At 54.4% G+C, this 17,136-nt stretch overlaps 1 protein-coding gene across 7 annotated transcripts in view; it reads right to left on the minus strand.

Moving 5' to 3' along the window:
- SH2B3 (SH2B adaptor protein 3) overlaps positions 1-15,712 on the minus strand; it is a 77,350-nt gene extending 61,638 nt beyond the window's left edge. For all 7 annotated transcript variants that reach the window (XR_014068493.1, XM_081539926.1, XM_081539924.1 and 4 more), the window contains exons 1-2: positions 15,341-15,712; positions 4,496-5,308 (exon numbers count right to left, since the gene is read on the minus strand). Coding sequence is in view for 6 of the 7 variants with exons in the window: in XM_081539926.1 (XP_081396052.1) it covers positions 4,496-5,281 (786 nt within the window). In the remaining variant the exon portion in view is untranslated. The remainder of the gene's footprint in view (positions 1-4,495; positions 5,309-15,340) is intronic.
- Between the last annotated feature and the right edge of the window lie 1,424 nt (positions 15,713-17,136).

Below are 17,136 nucleotides of genomic sequence, written 5' to 3' on the forward strand. Positions count from 1 at the left end.
CTTTTGAACTGTGGTGTTGGAGAAGACTCTTGAGAATCCCTTGGACTGCAAGGAGATCCAACCAGTCCATCCTAAAGGAGATCAGTCCTAAGTGTTCATTGGAAGGACTGATGTTGAAGCTGAAACTCCAATACTTTGCCCACCTCATGCAAAGAGTTGAGTCATTGGAAAAGACCCTGATGCTGGGAATGATTGGGGGCAGGAGGAGAAGGGGACGACAGAGGATGAGATGGCTGGATGACATCACCGACTTGATAGACATGAGTTTGGGTAAACTCTGGGAGTTGATGATGGACAGGGAGGCCTGGCGTGCTACGATTCATGGGGTCACAAAGAGTCGGACACGACTGAGCAACTGAACTGAACTGATAGCAGAGAGCAAGACGACACTGTAAAACAACTTTCTTCCAATTAAAAAATAAATTAAGAAGTTGCTCCCACAGACAACTCCAGGTTCAGAGGTCAGAGGTCAAGGCTGCCCATCAGGCAGGCACACTCAAGACTTCTAGTCTAGGTATCTTCAGCCTAGACTGGATGCTCCAAGTCACTCCAGGAAACATTCAAAAGAGCCCCAGGCTGTTCTAATCCCGAAGGGAAGCTGTCAGCAGTGGACAGAGCTAGGACCTGCTCAGATACCCTGTGGAGGGGGTGGGAGATGCCCCACCAGGGCTGCTTACTTTGTGGGGGCACCCCAGGTCACACAGCACCCACCAAGCCTATGAAAGAGGCGCAGGTGGCCTGGGGGGAGGGGCGAGCCCAGGGACCCGGCTGCTACCCCCAGGTCCCACTTCTCCCGGGCCAGACAGCACTTCTGAGCCCTGAGGACTCTGACAGGTGCTCTGACTCTGGGCTCCTGCAGAACAGGAGCCTTGATTGTGCAGCCCAGCCAGACACCAAGGGCTCAAAGCAGTAAATAAATCTGCATTCCTAGTCCCCAAATCATTTCACTACCACGACAACCACAACAACAAAAAACACCAGAAACACTGACCCTTCCCTGTGCCAGGTGCTCAGCAGAGGTGCCCTCCCAGGTAACACAACAGCCACGCAAAGTGCAAACTCTGAGACGCTCAGCTCGATAGAGGAGGAAGCTGAGGCCCAGAGAGGTGACACCGCCTGCCTAAGGATCTGCAGCTGAGAAAGAAGCTAATTCATTGTTTGAACTTGGGTCCGCCTGACTCCTGGTGCTGGGTTTTCTAAGATGGTTTGTTTTAAGCAGCAGCAGTTCTTAAAAGTTTTACAGGGAATCACACGTTATCATGCAGATAAGACCATGTATCTGGGATGTTATTTGCCTTTCATGGTGTCAGAGCCTTGAGACTTTTTAAAACGAGTAAAGTTTTTATCTGCACTTTCCAAAGGCTTCATGTTACATTTGGAATAAAATACGAACTCTTCACAGGACCTCCTCCCCGCACCAAGCCATCTCCCCCTTCTGTGACCCCACCACGCTTCTGTGCTTCTTTCTTAAAAACATGCAAAATGCTTTCCCATCTTAGTGCCTTTTCCCTATGCTGTTCCCGAAACCCAGCGACTCTTATCTCAGTAAGATCTTAGTTCAGGGACTTCCCTGGTGGTCTAATGGTTAAGAATCTGCCTGCTAATGCAGGGGATGTGGGTTTGATTCCCGGTCTGTGAACCAAGATCCCACATGCCACAGGGCAACTAACCCCGAGCACCACAACTACTGAGACCATGTGCTCTGGAGCCTGAATGCCTCAACTAGAGAAGCCCACTTACTGTAACAAAGACCCAGTGCAGCCAAAAAAAAAAAGATCTCAGTTCAAAAGTCACCTCCTCAATGGCAGCCCAGTGGTTAGGACTCCATGCTTTCACTAACGAGGGTGCAGGGGTTCAATCTCTGGTTGCGGAACTAAGATTCCCACAAGCCTCACAGTCTTGAAGTCACCTCAAGACTCACAGTTAAACTTTGGTGATTAAGACAGTGTGGTGTTGGCATAAGGACAGACACACAAGCCAATGGAACCGAAGGTCCAGAAGCACACAGATGGACACTAGATTCAGGATGACAGTAGCATCACATGCGATCCAATGGGAAAAAGAGGGTCACATCAGCATGCAGTGCCAGAACTGGAAGAACTGTGACCCCTACCTCACACCATAATTCAGAATGGATCTTGTGAAGGCCTGTCAATATGATTCAACCCAAACAATAAAGCTTCTAGAAGAAAAGACAAGAAAGATCTTCATGACCCTTGGTAGGCAAAGACTCCTTTACTGGGACAGAGAAAGCACTAACCATAAAGGAAAGCAATCGATAAACTTTAGACTACATTAAAATTAAGAACTTAGGTTCACAAAAGGATTCCATTAAAAGAGTAAAAAGATAAGCACAGTGCAGAAGATGATACGGACAAAGCAAGTGCCTTCAGGGTATATAAAAACTATAAATCAATAAGAAAAAGACAGACAACTCAATAAAAATGACAAACACTTGAAAAAAGAGCCAGTCCCAATGGCCAATAAACACATGATAAGGTACTTAACCTCATGAGTCATCAGGGAAATAAAAATTAAAGCCACAATTTGAGATACCAGTATACATCCATTGAAGAGAGGAAAAAAAGACTCCTACGCTGCTGATGGGGATGCAAAACTGTGCTGTCAATTTGGAAAAAAATTTAGAAAGTTTCTTACAAAGTTAAACCTGCACTTACCATATGACCTAGCACTTCTAGGAATCTACCAAAGGAAAATGGAAGCATATGTCTATACAAAGACCTCAGAACAAATTTCATTACAGCATGATTTGTAAAAGTCCAAAAGCAGAAACAATCCAAATATACCCACCAATCGGTAAACGGATAAACAAATTGAAGGACATTCATACAACAGACTGGATTTACTCAGCCATAAAAAGAAACAAACTCTGGTGCATCCAAGAGCGGGAGCAAATCTCTAGAACATACTGGGTGAAAGAAGCCAGGCATAAAAACCAATGTACTGTGCAATTCTGGGCTTCCTAGGTGGCCCTCGTGGTAAAGAACCCACCTGCCAATGCAGGTTAGATGTAACAGATATGGGTTCTATCCCTGGGTCAGGAAGATCCCCTGGAGGAGGGCATGGCAACCCACTCCAGTATTCCTGCCTAGAGAATCCCATGGACAGAGCCTGCAGTCCATGGGGTCCCACAGAGTCAGACAAAACTGAAGCGACTTAGCATGCACACACGGACTGTGAGATTCCATTTATATGAAGTTCAAAACAGAGAAATGCAATCCATAGGGCTATGAGTCAATGTGGGGGGGGGGGGAAGGGTGCTGATGTGGAAGAGGTGTGAGGGAGCGCCTCAGGGCACTGGGCCACTGGGTGTACAAACACAGAGATCCTTGTGAAGTTTCAGACGCACTTCACACGGCTCAGCATGTGAGTATGACTCCACAGAGAAGTTAAAAAGGAAAGGTACTTCACACAAGAGACTTCCTTGACAACATCCCATTCCACCCCCCAAATTACGACCTCCTCCCAGAGGTTCCATTTCTTTCTTTCAGAACACAAGATACAATTTATAATTCCAAGTTCATTGGTCATTTTACTCTTTCAATAGCCCCACCAGGACACCAGCTTCCCCAGCAACTAGTGCTGAGCAGTTGCTCAACAAGTATTTTTTGAATGAGTGAGTAATTGTTGGTCTCCTCCACCCAGACCGTGACCCCCCCCAGGCCTGGGATCTGCTTTGCTCACTCTCTAGACTAAGAGCCTAGAACATAACAGAGCCACCAAGAGAAGGAAATTAAAGGCCACAGGATCCCATCAGCTTGACATATCTGGTCAAAGATGGAGTCCTATAGGGGTCCAGACGACAATGACCCTTCAGACTCAACTGCACCACTGGAACTGTGTCGCAAAAGACAAAAAAAAAAAATCTAAACTTCAAAGAAAGTCAAACATTCACAAAGCATGGAAGGCCTCCAGGGAATTCCACGACAGTTTTTAACTCCTTTAGGAGAAATCCTCTTATTTGTCAGCGTCAACCTGGGTCAAGCTTTTCAAGGACCCTGAACCAGGCTGCCACTGACCCATATGATGCCCATGTATGGTGTCCCTGGATATTCTACAAAATCCCTGACCAGTGCTGCTGAAAACTGTCCAGGCCGCCAGAAACAAGACAAGGCTGAAGAACCATCCATCACAGCCAAGAGGTGCCTAAGGACACATGAGGACTACATCGAACTTGGTGTCCTGAAGCAGAAAAGGGACCTTAGGGGAAAACCAGGGGAATCCAAAGGACCCTCAGAGTCCAGTTAACAGTCATAATCCAACGTTTATTCCTTAATTATACGACGAGTGCACGGCATTGTAACAGAGAAACACGAAGCAAAGCTGGGTGTGGCGTCTAAGGGAGCTCTGTACTACCTAAAAATGGGAAATGAGTCTCTCAGGGAAAGGTTCACTTTACAAAAGTCTCCTGGGCACTCTGTGGCCACCTGCTGGGAAAGTGTCACCACCCGGAGCCACGTGCGCGGGGTCTTACCTTGGGTGGGTCGAAGAGCTCGAGCAGGCGGTCTGCGCCGTCGGGGCCCGCGCGCCGCAGTGCCAGCCGCCCCCGCTGCCAGCGCGCCCCGCTGTCCATGGAGGCCTCATCGGCCAGGCTGTACCGCAGCGTCGCCTCCTTGAGGGCCTCGGGCGGCGGCTCCCGGGCCAGGCTCCAGGGCAGGAGCTTCCTGGTCAGGCCGGGCCTGCCTGGGGCCTCGCCGGCCTCCCCGTTGGTGGAGACAGGGCCCGCGGGCAGCTCGCCGGCTGAGCGGTGACGGAAGATGTGGCGGAGGCTGTGGCGCAGGTGCTGGAGCGAGCAGGTGGCGGCCGGCCGCGGCGGGGCCAGCTCCTCGGAGCTGCGGGCCTTGGGCAAGCCGGGGGCGGGGGCGGGGGCGGGGGCGGCGGGGCCGGCGCCCGGCTCGGCGGGGGCAGCCTCGGCCTTGGCCGGGGACCCGCGGCCCGTCTCACGGTAGTCGCGCGCGGGGGCGGCGGGGGCGGCCCGGGGTGCCGGCGGCCCGGGCGCCCAGCCCTCGCGCACTTCGCGGCAGAAGTAGCGCTGGAAGAGGTCGGTGAACTGCAGCGACACGAGCTCGGCGCGCAGTGGTGCGTGGTGCGGGTGCTCGCGGGCGAAGAGCCAGTACTGCCGGGCCAGCTCCCGGGCCGCGGCCACTGCGTGCAGCTCGCAGAACTCGCTCCAGCCCCTCGGGGACGGGGCAGCCGCCGCCGAGGTGGAGGCCGAGGACGCAGATGAGGCCGAGGAGGACTGCAGGGTGGGCCCGTTCATGGCGGAGACCGAGGTGGAGCGGCCAGGCTGAAAGACATGGTGGGGAGTGCGCGACAGAGGAGGGAGTGGACGGCTGGGCAGACCACCACCACACCACCGCCAGACATACTGGTCACCAGGCACTACCTCAAAAAGCGAAAATTACCTTAATACCCAGTGCTGGTGAAGATGAAGCAAAATGAGCACTCCCCTACAATGTTGCCGGTACTGTGGGGAGTACAGCCTTTTGGGCCGGCAGCTTGGGAGGATCATTTTCAGACCTAGTAATTCCCCTTGTAAGTATTCAAGAGAAACAGTTTCCCACCTGAGCAGAGAGACGTATACAAGACAATCCCCCTCCAGGTGTTTCCTGCCCCAACATTTATAATAGGGAAAAAGTGCTGTGCTTAGTTGCTCAGTCATGTGACTCTTTGAGACCCCATGGATTGTAGCCCACCTGTCTCCTCTGTCCATGGGATTTCCCAGGCAAGAATACTGGAATGGGTTGCCATTCCCTTCTCCAGGGGATCTTCCTAACCCAGGGATCAAACCCAGGTCTCCCACATTACAGGCTGATTCTTTACCGTTTGAGCCAGGGAAAAGGTAAATTCAACCTAAGGGCTTCCTAGGTGGCTCAGCAGTCAAGAATCCTCCTTCCAATGCAGCAGTTGGGAGGATCCCCTGGAGAAGGAAATAGCAATCCACTCCAACATTCTTGTCTGGGAAATCCCATGGACAGAAGAGCCTGGTGCGCTACAGTCTATGGGGTCGCAAAGAGTCTCACACGACTGAGCGACTAAACAATGAATACAATCTAAATGCCTATCAGTCAGAGACTGTTGAAACAAACTGTGATACATCTGCAGGCCAGAATGTGCTACAGCATATTCCAAAAGGAGGAAGATCTATGCTACCACCTTGGGAAGTCTCCAGGGCACAGCATTAAGGGAAAAAGCAAATCACTGAGCAATAGAAACCATTCATGATCCCATTTACATGAACATATAAAGCAAAACTACCAATTCTTATGTGTACATAAATGTATTTAAGTGATGGGCAAGAAAGATGTAGCTGGAGCAAATCCATGCAGCAACATTAGTGACCTGTGGGGAAGAGTCAGAAGTTGGGGTGCAAGAGGGGAAATAACCAAGGAAGACTTATTACTTGTCTCTAGAAAATCTGGTTAAGAACATGGTGCCTGGAGCCTAGATTCAAAGCCCACTGCTTACTAGTTGTGACCCTGGGTTTGTGATGTCTTTCTGCCTTGCTTTCCCCATCTGTAAAATGGGGACTGTGTTGCACCTACCTCATAGAAGTGTTATGAGGATTCACTGAATTAAATGTAAAGGCTTTGGAACCTAAGGCTAATAAGTCTTGTAATCAGTGTTGCAATAAGAGTGTATTATTGGTGTCAATAAAAATAAACATAAAAAAACAAATAAAAAGGAATAAATTAACAAGACTCATAAGGGGTACAAAGGTACTTCCTGCTCTGATGGGGATAGGCGACCCTTGCCTGTTCATTACAACTGGGGCTCCTACACAATTAAAGTGCAGAAGCCCCCTACCCTCTGCTGTCCACGGTGCTGAACCCTGGCCCTCTCTCGTTACCATCAGTACTGTCCTTCCTTCCAACTAAGCCAGGTTGGGCCTGGGCCCCTGCTGAGGACCACATACTCGTGGATGCCTACTCACCCCCACCCTGATATTACTGAGGGCCTACTGTGTGCCAGGCACTGTGCTAAGCCCTGGGGATACAGGAGTGAACCAGACAGAAATTTCTGCTCTCCTGGAGCTACATTATACACAAACACACAAAAGTACTGGCTGTGTGCCTCTCATCGGACCTCTCCAAACCCTAGTTTCTTCATCTGTCAAATGGGGAGCAGCACAGTATCCACCTTCTAAGACCTTGAAAGGAGTCCTTGTAAGGGGACTCAAGGTGAGGGTCTAAACCTAGAAACTGGGGTTCTTTCTGCCCCACCCCATTCTACATCTCCAGGTCCTGGTGGTGACCCTGCAGCCAATCACAGTAGCATAGCCCAGAAGGCATGGAGTGAGTACCACTGCTTCAGCTGGGAGGGTGCTGTGCACACACTTGACAACTTTGTACACACAGGGCCCTCGGCAGTTACACACAGTAGGCACTTTGTGCACAGTGGGCAGAAGGGAAGGAAGACGGGCCACGTGTGTCCTTGGCCACCACACTCCAAGAAAACCACCCTGTTGCTGAAGGGGAGGGTTTTACCTGAAAGTATGGGTGACCTGTCCTTGGCTACCCCCTTGGCCACCCCACACCTTGACACAGCACTGTGCTCACAGGTTGGGGAACCAGATTCCAGACCTGAGCGCCTGTCCCATCCACGAGACCCTTTGTGGTCTGCCCTCACACTGGCTGCTACTGGGCCACTGCATCAGGTGTCCCTGTGCCCTGCCTGTTCCCAGTCTGCTTCCAGTCGCACTCAGAAGCCTTCCTTGAGCTCACTGGTAACTGAGTCCTGGACTGTCTTTCAGCATACATGCTCTCATTCAATCGCTGTGATTATTTAATGAGTGACTCTCTCCCCCACCAGACTGTGAACTCCACAATGCCAGGAGCCACGTCCAGCTCCAACCACAGGTCCTAGCATGTAGCAGGAGCCCAATAAACACCTGCTGAATGAATGAAGGTAGGAATGCAAGAGGCTGGCTGGATTTGCAACCTCTGGCTCCTCCAGCAGGTGTGTGGTGGCCAGCACTCACTGATGAGCACTTCTTGCTGGGCCAACCCACTGCCTGGGCACCCAGGCCTGTCCCTTTGTCTGGAACACATGACCCCGTCCACCCCTGTACATCAGAGACCTGAAGCCCAGCTGCAGGACCAGCCCTGGGAAGAGCCTTCCTGGAACAGCTGTGCCCACTGCAAGCTCCCTCACCACTCAGGCAGGGGCCGGCAGCCGTCCTCACTGGGCCCCCTAATCCCAGTTCCCCACAGGAAGAGTGGTGTGTACTCAATACTTGCTAAACACTGGGCATTTTTCTAACTGCTTTTGCAAAACATTAACTTTCCCAAACTTCACAGCAGGTAGGGTCAATAATTGCTCCCATTTTACAGGTGGTTAAACTGAAGGACAGAGGTCCCACGGCTAGCAATCAATGGAAACCCCACACAGAAAACCCCCCACAAAACACCTGATCAGTACCAAAATAAACACCACAAGGAAGACTTACTGCCCAGTGAATGATTATCCAGAGGAAAAGACAGAAAGGCCCCACTCAGGTCTTGCTGGTGGCTCAGACGGTATAGCATCTGCCTACAATGCGAGAGACCCAGGCTCGATCCCTGGGTCAGGAAGATCCCCTGGAGAAGGAAATGGCAACCCACTCCAGTACTCTTGCCTGGAAAATCCCACGGACGGAGGAGCCTGGTAGGCTACAGTCCATGGGGTCAAAAAGAGTCGGACACGACTGAGTGACTTCACTCACTCAGGTCCTGCTGGAGTCAGGAGGCCTCAGCAACTCTGACCAAGTGGTTGGAAAATAGCCACAGGGTGAAGATTTTAAAACAACAATAAATGTCGCTATTTCACGCTCTGTGCCCTGCTCTGTGCTAAATACTTTGCATTTTTTCACTTGTTTATTCCCCATCTGCAGGGGCAGTCCCAGCATTATGCCCATTTTATGGATGAGAAAGCCAAGGTGGGGGAGGAATGGTCTGTCCAGGGTCACAGGGCCCGCAAGGGGCACAGCTGGGATTAAAAGCCTGTTCAGTTGCTGGGAGCACCAGCTATAGTGAGCAGTACTGCTCACCGTCCACCTCCCTCAGCATCTGCCCCCAGCAGCCAAGGGCCACGGCTCTCCAGCCCACTCCATGGGGCATGTCAGAGTAGCAACTCCAGAAATGCTAAAGTTGCATGAAGTGATGAACTCCCAGGGTTGAGGCAGGCTGCTGTTTTGACAGTCATACTCTTGCAGTCATGCCCCTGACCTTCGTGGACTGATAAAAAAAGGCTGAGGGGCTCCAAGAAACCCACCACCACAAATGAGCTCTCCACGGTGGAGCTACCAACCAAATCTGGGTTCACATCCTCATTCTGCCACTTCCTTGCTGTGTGCTGCAGAAGAGAGGGCTCCCCTCCCCAACTGTAAAATAAGTTCATGTTTTTCTTTGGACATTCACTAGGAGCATTCTAAGAACTGATATCTGTGGGGTGCTGGGCACAGGGCTCAAGAAACAAGTGGCTGCTGCTATTATTGTTGTTCGAAAAGGGGGGTGCCAGCTCCAGAGAATGTCAGACCCGCCTGCTGTAAGAAGCCACAGGCAGAGTCTCACAGGCTTCACTGGCTGGGCCAGGAAGAGGGCGGGGGGAGAGGGGGGTCACAGGAGCCTGAACACAAGGCCTTCTCAGGGGAGAAGCATTGCTCAGGCAGCTCCGGGCAGGAGCTCTGGGCAGGAAGCCACCAGCCAGAGCACTCAGCTGTGGCCTGTGTTGGGGAGGGGGCCACGCCTGAGGGGTTTCCTGGCCAGGGCAGGCAGCCAGGCCACAGGAAGGTGGTCCCCTCTTTGGGCCCTGACCCAGGAGGTAGCATTTATTGAGTGTTTACTATGTGCCAGACACAGAGGAAGAGCAACTGATCAGATCACGCCAACCCTGGGAACAGGGCCTAGAAGCTCTTGGCAGGAAAAGCAACTACTAATCACCTGTGGGTTCCCAGGAGCCCCCCAGGCTTCAGCTAGCGAGTATGAGGAGAGGGGTCTTTGGGGCATTTTTTTCCCCTCCAAGCCCCTCCCCACCCATGGGAGCATCTGGGAATGTGGGCAACCAAAGGGATGAATAGCTGTCACAGAGGGCCTGCAAGTCCAGGGGGTCCCTCCCACCTCCTAATCCCGGGCTTTGAGGACAGGGAGCTCTGCTGGATAAGGGATGGGGGGTCCAAGATCTCCCAAAATCCCCAAGCAGGGTGAGGGACAAGGATGAGGCAACGAGAACAGGGAGATCGGATTGCATCCTGGCGCCCCACCCCCAAAATCCCCACTGCACACCCACAGAGGTGGGGGCAGCTACCTCTGTGCCCATCCTGGGGCTCATGTCGCGGGGGAGGGGAGGTACGTCTACCTTTCAGGCCCCCAAGTTTAAAACAAGTGTGTCCACAGCATCCCTGCTAAGGATAACCTGGTGAGGGCTCTGAAGGCTTAGCCTGTACTTGGCAGGTATCCCTTGTTCAGGCATATAGCAATACATCCTACACCAAGCCAGGGAGAATTAAGGCTCTGAACAGCTGGGAATCCTGGCTCAGAGTGAGGGGGCTCACTCAGGACCCCAGAGACTGAGGCTCAAAAGCCTCTCCTCTGTGCAATCACCCCGGGTAATAATGGAATCCAGGGAAGTTAATATTTCCTGCTTCATTATCAGGCCCAGGTGCAGAGAAGACCCTTACTCACCTGTGGGAATTTCACCTACCAAAGCTCAGGGAGAATATTTTAAATTGTGGCAAGTGAACTTAAAATGAGCCAGTTCAGAGCCTCCATCGGCACCCAGGTCTACAGCTCACAGATGTTTGGGCAGGAAGTCTTACACCTTCTGAGGAAGACGCCTCCTCCAAGGAGACCTCCGGTTCATTCCAGGCTGCCTGAAGCATTTCTGCCTTTCCTGCCTGCAGCACCGACTTTCTCCGGGAGCCCAGATCCCCTCTGTCCAAGGAGGCCCAGAGAGTTGAGGGGATTCCAACACACGGCCTGGCAGGAGGCCCACTGCCCTTTCACACCACTCATTCTGGGTCAGACTGTGGCGGAGCCTATGGGAGGTTCAGAGCAGAGGTTCTGGGCCCCTAGGGAGGCTGAGAAGTGGGGTCTCTCCTAGACCACTGGGCGGCCAGGGAGCCCTGAGGCACTCTCTCTGGGGTCACCAAGTGCCCGAGGACATTTATCACACCAGCGCAGTCTGCCAGAACAGGAAATGTCCTCTGGCTTCCTCTGCCCCCACCCCCGCCTGACAACCCGGCCAACAGCCCAGCTAGGCTTTGGGAGGTGGGGAGAGCCAGGCCCATCCCCAACCCCCCCAAGAACAGGCAGAACTCTCTAAGCCACCCCCATCCCAGGACGGGACTTCTTCCTTTAAGTGCCCTTGGGTGGAGGAGAGATGGCAGGGCAGCCTTTCAGCTCCACGTGTCCCATACCCCCAGACGGCGTTGCCTCGTCAGGACATCAGGATGGGGGCCCTCAAGCCTTCCCGCTCCTGTGCGCCTCTCTCCACACTCATCACCCTCTCTGGGACTCTCCTCCAGTGACATGACAGGAGTGCCAGCTCTCAAAGGACCGATTTTGTGCCAAAGGCCCTCTTTTGTGTCCACCTCCCCTAATCGCATTTCCAGGCCCCCAGCCCCTCAAGGCCAAGGCCTCCCCCTCAGGCGCCCTGTGAGTCTGCTCCCGATGAGCCGGGCACAGACTTCCTCCCTCCCAGGCCTCCCTGGGGACATGCAGGGCAGTGGCAGGCTCTCCCCCCACCTCACCCTAGCCAGCCGGGGTGGGGGCCCACATCCGGGCAGGCCCCCAGGGGCTTCATTGCCTGGTTCATGAGGAAGCCTGCAGCCCGGCCCCCCTAGCCGACCCCTGACAGGGTGGCGTGGGAGGAAAAATCTTCCAGCCATCTGCTCAGCTGCTGGGTTTCCGGACGGGGCGGAGCCGGGGGACACCAGGAGGACTTGCTCTCCTGGGGAAGTGCCCCTTGCCCCTGCCGACAGGAAGGATACTGGACTGAGCGGCCCAGGGGTGACCATTGGGACCCCAGGGTCCCCACCGAAGAATGCTGGTCGTCCAGGTTTCCGGGCCCAAGTCAGTGGGTGTCCAGCTGCGGTTTGGACCTGCCCAGTCCCCAGGGGACCTCAGGCCCCGGAAGCCAGGGAGCTGGGGCACAGGGCTCCTGGGTTCAATTAGGCCTGACTCAGTGAGTGACCCTAGCTGAGTCACTTCCCTTGGGCAGCCTGCTGGCCTCAGTTTCCTCAGGGAGGGCGGGTAGCTGGGAACAGGGTCTGGCTGGGAATAAGCAACTTGTATTACACCTCTGGACTCTCTGAGGCAGGCTTCTTTCGTCTGCCAGATGGAAGCAGCTTCCTGTTGTGCCCCGCCAAAGATGCTGAATACCCCAGGGCCCCCAGGGACCATTTTCCCAGGAAATCTGGCAATTAAGTGCCAGCCTCCCTTTCAGGCATTAACACCAGTAGCTCTTATTAAGCACTGACTGCATGTCAGGCACTGTGCCTGCCTCTTCTCAAAACAACCCTATTAGTGCTCTCATTCATAGACGAGGAAATCCACAGCTCAGAGAGCTTAAGGGACAAGCCCAAGGTCACACAGCCATAGCAATTATACTCAACACAGTGTGAGTCCCTACTCTGTGCCAGGCTCATACCCTTCACATATGAATTCACATATAGGATCATATACCCCAGAGAAGCTGGAATCCCCACTGGGCAGTTGAGGTCCAGAGAGGTCAGGTAACTTGTCCAAGGCTTCACAGTTCTAGCTTCACAGCTTCTAAGCTGGCAAAGCTCAGATTTGGTTCCAAAACCCATGCTGCTACTGGGAGAAGCAACAACTGAACAGAGAAGTCCTCTCATTTGAATAATAACAACAACAGTGTCTATTATTAATTGAGTGCCAAGGCCAGCACTGAGTGCTTTATGTGCTCTGTCTCTCCCACTCAGGGTGGGCAGTGCAGGGGACGGGCAGCTGGAAGGTCCTTCCAAGTACCTCCAACACTGCCCCCTCTGCCCGCGAGGAAGCTCCATCCAGGAGGTGGCACAGTCAGACCCAGACACCCAACGGCGCCTACAGGCTGAACTGCTGCAGGGCTCCCCAGCACCTGCTGGGCCCAGGCTACTGCTATATTGGAGTAGTTCTACAGGAACAAATTTGTATTAGAAAGTTCTGTTTATTGGAGAAGGATCAAGCCCAGGATTCAGAAGAATGGGGGAGGGGAAAGAAAACAAGCAAGGCTAATGCCCACAACAAACAAGATAATAACAATCTCTTCCTTATTACTAGTCTTCCTCCTGACCAACCCATTCTAAACACTTCATGAATTCACTCATTTATGGTTCCAATGACCCTAAAGAAGTAGGTACTAATATCATACCCATTTGACAGATGAAGAAACTGAGGTGGGGGGGTTGTTAAGCAAGGCCATAGAGCCAGGAATCACCAACATCTCACCCTGTTCAGGAACTCCAGAATTCTCCCAGAACTCAGGAAACTTCAGAACTGCTCGCGCAGGTGGTGCTCAAGGGATGCTGATGAACAAACATTCCATAGCCAGTAACAATAACACTAATGATGGTAATGAGGAAAATCACCACCACCTGTAATTGAACCTTTCCATGCCAGGCTCATTATATGCCTACCACAAACCTATTATTACCTCATCTCACACAGGGGGAAACCGAGGCTCACAAGTGTCACTTGCCCATGCCCTCGTCTGGGAAAAAGCAGTGAGGGTATGGAACCTAAGCTTCCATGACCCTCCTCTGTCACTGCTGAGCCCCTGAAGGAACTCAGACGCCAGAAGTTGATGCTTTAGTCCAGCCCCTTCCCAGCTGACTCCTCCATGGCCCACAGAGACTCACACAAGTTCTAGGAATGTTCACCCTTTGGCTCCAAAGGATTTTCCCTCCCAGAGGGGGGTTGTGGGAAAAAGCTCAGAAAAAGTGTATTAAAAACCCATCCAACTTCCCCAACAGGCCCTGGCCTCTCATCTGCTGACCCCAGCCTGACAAGGGGGCCTCAGTCCGCTCTCCCCCAACTACGGCTGGGTCTCTGGGCCCCAGGGGGCCTCCAGGGCTGTTTCCACTCTGGCAGCCAGGTCAGTGATGGGAAATTCAGACACAACCCGCACCCACAACTCTGGAGATGCATGTGCCCACCACCGTGGCAGGGGCCCTAGGGGTTGGACTGTAAATGGGAATGGACTGGCTGCCCCAGCTGAGCAGGGCAGCTGCTGGGTGTCGAGGAAGCTCATCTCCCAGGGCAGATCTCCGCCCCTCCTGCTCCCAAAGCTGGTCCTTAGCCCTCCAGACTCCGTTTTGCCAGGCCCTCTGTTCAGAAACCCTCCTCCTGGAGCCCAATTTCACTTCCTCCCACTCAGTCCGGCCTGGCCATTCCCCTCCCTGGAGGCCCCCAGCTGCAGGCAGTGAACTCCTTACCTACATCATTGTGGCCCGGGAATGGGGAAGAGAAACAGGAGAATGAGGAAACTCAGAAAAAAAGTGGAATGGCAGGCAGGCTCCCCCTCCCCAGTTCCTCAAATGCAGTCCCCATTGCCCCAAAAACCCCCAGGAACAGAATGAGGGAAGGGAGGGGATTTCTGCACCAGGCATCAAGGGCCTCTGAAATACCTTCCAGCCCTGTTGACCTATTAAGCCAATGACTTGTGTCCCTGTTTATTTTGGGTGGAAGGATTCCCCTGGAGCCCCATGTCCAGCATGGGAAGGTACCAGTCCAAAGAGAACTGAGCTCTGAAAGCCCTAACCCTTTTGAACTCCCAGATTCTGCAGCATGGGGGTGCCTGGGCCACCCCACCTCCCTGAGGCAGAGAATGGGGAGAGGGGTTTCTGGAATGCTGGGGGTGGGGGGCGGTGAGTGCTATCCTCTTAGCCACATGGCCTGGCCTGGGAGAGTAGGGAGGGGCCTGTGCCCCACTCCAAGAGGACGCTTCCATTCTCATGGGCTCAGTTTGACTACTTTCACTTTCAAGGTACCAAAGCAGTGACCCCCCAACCCCTCCTCTCTAGGCACAAGTTGACTGGCTAGGCTACAATAAGAGGCAGCTGGGAGTATTAGCCAAACCCTCTCCCAGCGCCTCCCCCACTGCCTCAGCTACCCCCATTACATCCCCAACACGTGTGTGGGTGTCGGCTGGGAGGGTGTCGCAGGAGCTGCGGAATGGTCACCCCTGAACACCCCCACCTGAGTGAGCAGCAGAACAATATTTTAGGCAGTTGCGGGAGTGCGCAGACACTGGGCAGAACGGGACACGGGGCCTCCCCGTCCCGCACTGAAGCCCTCCCAGCCCCGGAGGAGGGGAGCGCTGGGAAAGGCGTGCTTACCTGAGAGAGAGGGGGTCCGGGCCCGGCCGGCCCATGGCGTCGCTCGCCCCCGGCCCCCCGAAATCCCGAGGGGGCGGGCGGGCCCCCGCCCCGGGCGCGTTCTCTCCCGCGCGCCGGCTCCTGGCTCGCGGCTCGCTCTAGTTGGGCTCAGGCAGGAAACCCGGGCTCGGAAAATGGCCAGCGCCTCATCATTTCCGCCGCCAGCGCTTGACAGTTGCGGGAGGATGCGCCTCCGGGCCGCCACCGGGGAAACTTTGCTGTCGCCGACGTCGCCACCGCGGGCCGCGACAGTCCGGGCGGGCGGCCGGGCGGAGGCGGTGGCCCGAGCCCATGCCGCCCCGCGCCGTTATGTAAAGAGGAACCGGCTGTGCTAACAGAGCCCGGCGGGGGAGGGCGGCTACGAGAGGGGCGGGGCCGGGGCGGGGCCGGGGCGGGGCCGGGCCACGCTAAGCCCCACCCCCGGCCCGCCCGCGAACCAGACTTGGCCGGAGGCGGGGGGGGCGGGAAAAGTAGGCTCGAGGGGCGTGGCTGGTCCTTGCCCCGCCCATCAGCCCGGTTTCTCCGCGACTGACCGAGTCCTGGGGTCTCGATCGCGAGCCCAGAGAGGCGGGCCCTTGTGAAGCCACGCCCACAGCTCGCCCACCCGATGGCGTATCGCACAGCCTAAAGAAGGGAACGAACGGCAGGAGGGGCGGGGCAACCCTGGCCCCACCCAGTGAGCGCCGGCGACCACCACTGGAGCCTCCACGCTGTGGGGGCGGGGTCGGATGAAGGAAAGGCGGGGTCTGAAGGCGGGGCCAGGCCAAGGCTCCTGGCCTCGAGGGGGCGCGACCCGGCTGACTCCTTCCTGCCGGGCCTTATCTGCGCGCGCCGGGCCGGTCAGTGCAATAGCGACCGCAGCTTTCATCATCACCCGGGGAAGGATCCCAGCCCCGCCCAGCCCCGACTATCCGCAACTCTACTGAGCTGACCCCCCACAGCGCCACCCTCAGCTCTGCCCCTGTCGTAACCCATGGCCCTGTAGACGGGCCTCTATGGGCCTATCCATTTCCCAATTCCAGGAGGGCATCCTTCTCCAGGAGGCCTTCTGAATCGCTGGCTCCCATGGGCTTTGGGCCTCCCTCTCTGCTCTTCCCCCGGGCTACTTTCATTTTATCTGAGCCATAGGTGGGGTGAGGTTCACAGTGGGGTCCCCACTAGCCTGAGAGGGAGCATACACCCAGCCAGCCCTTCCTCTAACACATGGGAGGGAGGGGAGATAGGAATGTCTGCTCTTCTCTCCCTCCCACAACTGGAAACAAGTCGCTCACACCTCCAGCTTGCAGGGGCCACCTGGACTGTTTCCAGACAACACACTCTTCCATTCCCCTGCCTCCCCCTCTTACTAACCTTGGGCAAATGACTTGACTTCTCCACACCTCAATTTCCTTATCTATGAAATGGAAATAATAAGAGTACCCATAACCCAGGGTTGTTGCGAGGATTAAATGAGTTAATGCATTGAAGCACTTAGCAAGGAGCTTTGCCCAAGGGGAAACACTGCTAGTGTTTGTTCAACAATCAGGCCTGAGTCCTGCCGTTGGTGCTACAGGAAGGGGTTCCCCCAGAAGATGGGGATTTCCAGATTTCACCAGATGGCGGAAGGGGGCCTGTCTGCTGTGGGATCCTTAGAGTTCAATAACCTTGAAGGAACTGGCCACAGACATGTGCTTTCCATAAATATGTATGTCAGGCATTGTTCGGAGTGCTGGGGACACAGCACTGAATGAGACAGACAAATATCCCTGCCTTCATGG

The sequence above is a fragment of the Giraffa tippelskirchi genome, chromosome 11 (assembly GCF_054371585.1).
Source record: "Giraffa tippelskirchi isolate mGirTip1 chromosome 11, T2T-mGirTip1v1.2.pri, whole genome shotgun sequence".
In the NCBI taxonomy this organism is placed as follows: Eukaryota; Metazoa; Chordata; class Mammalia; order Artiodactyla; family Giraffidae; genus Giraffa; species Giraffa tippelskirchi.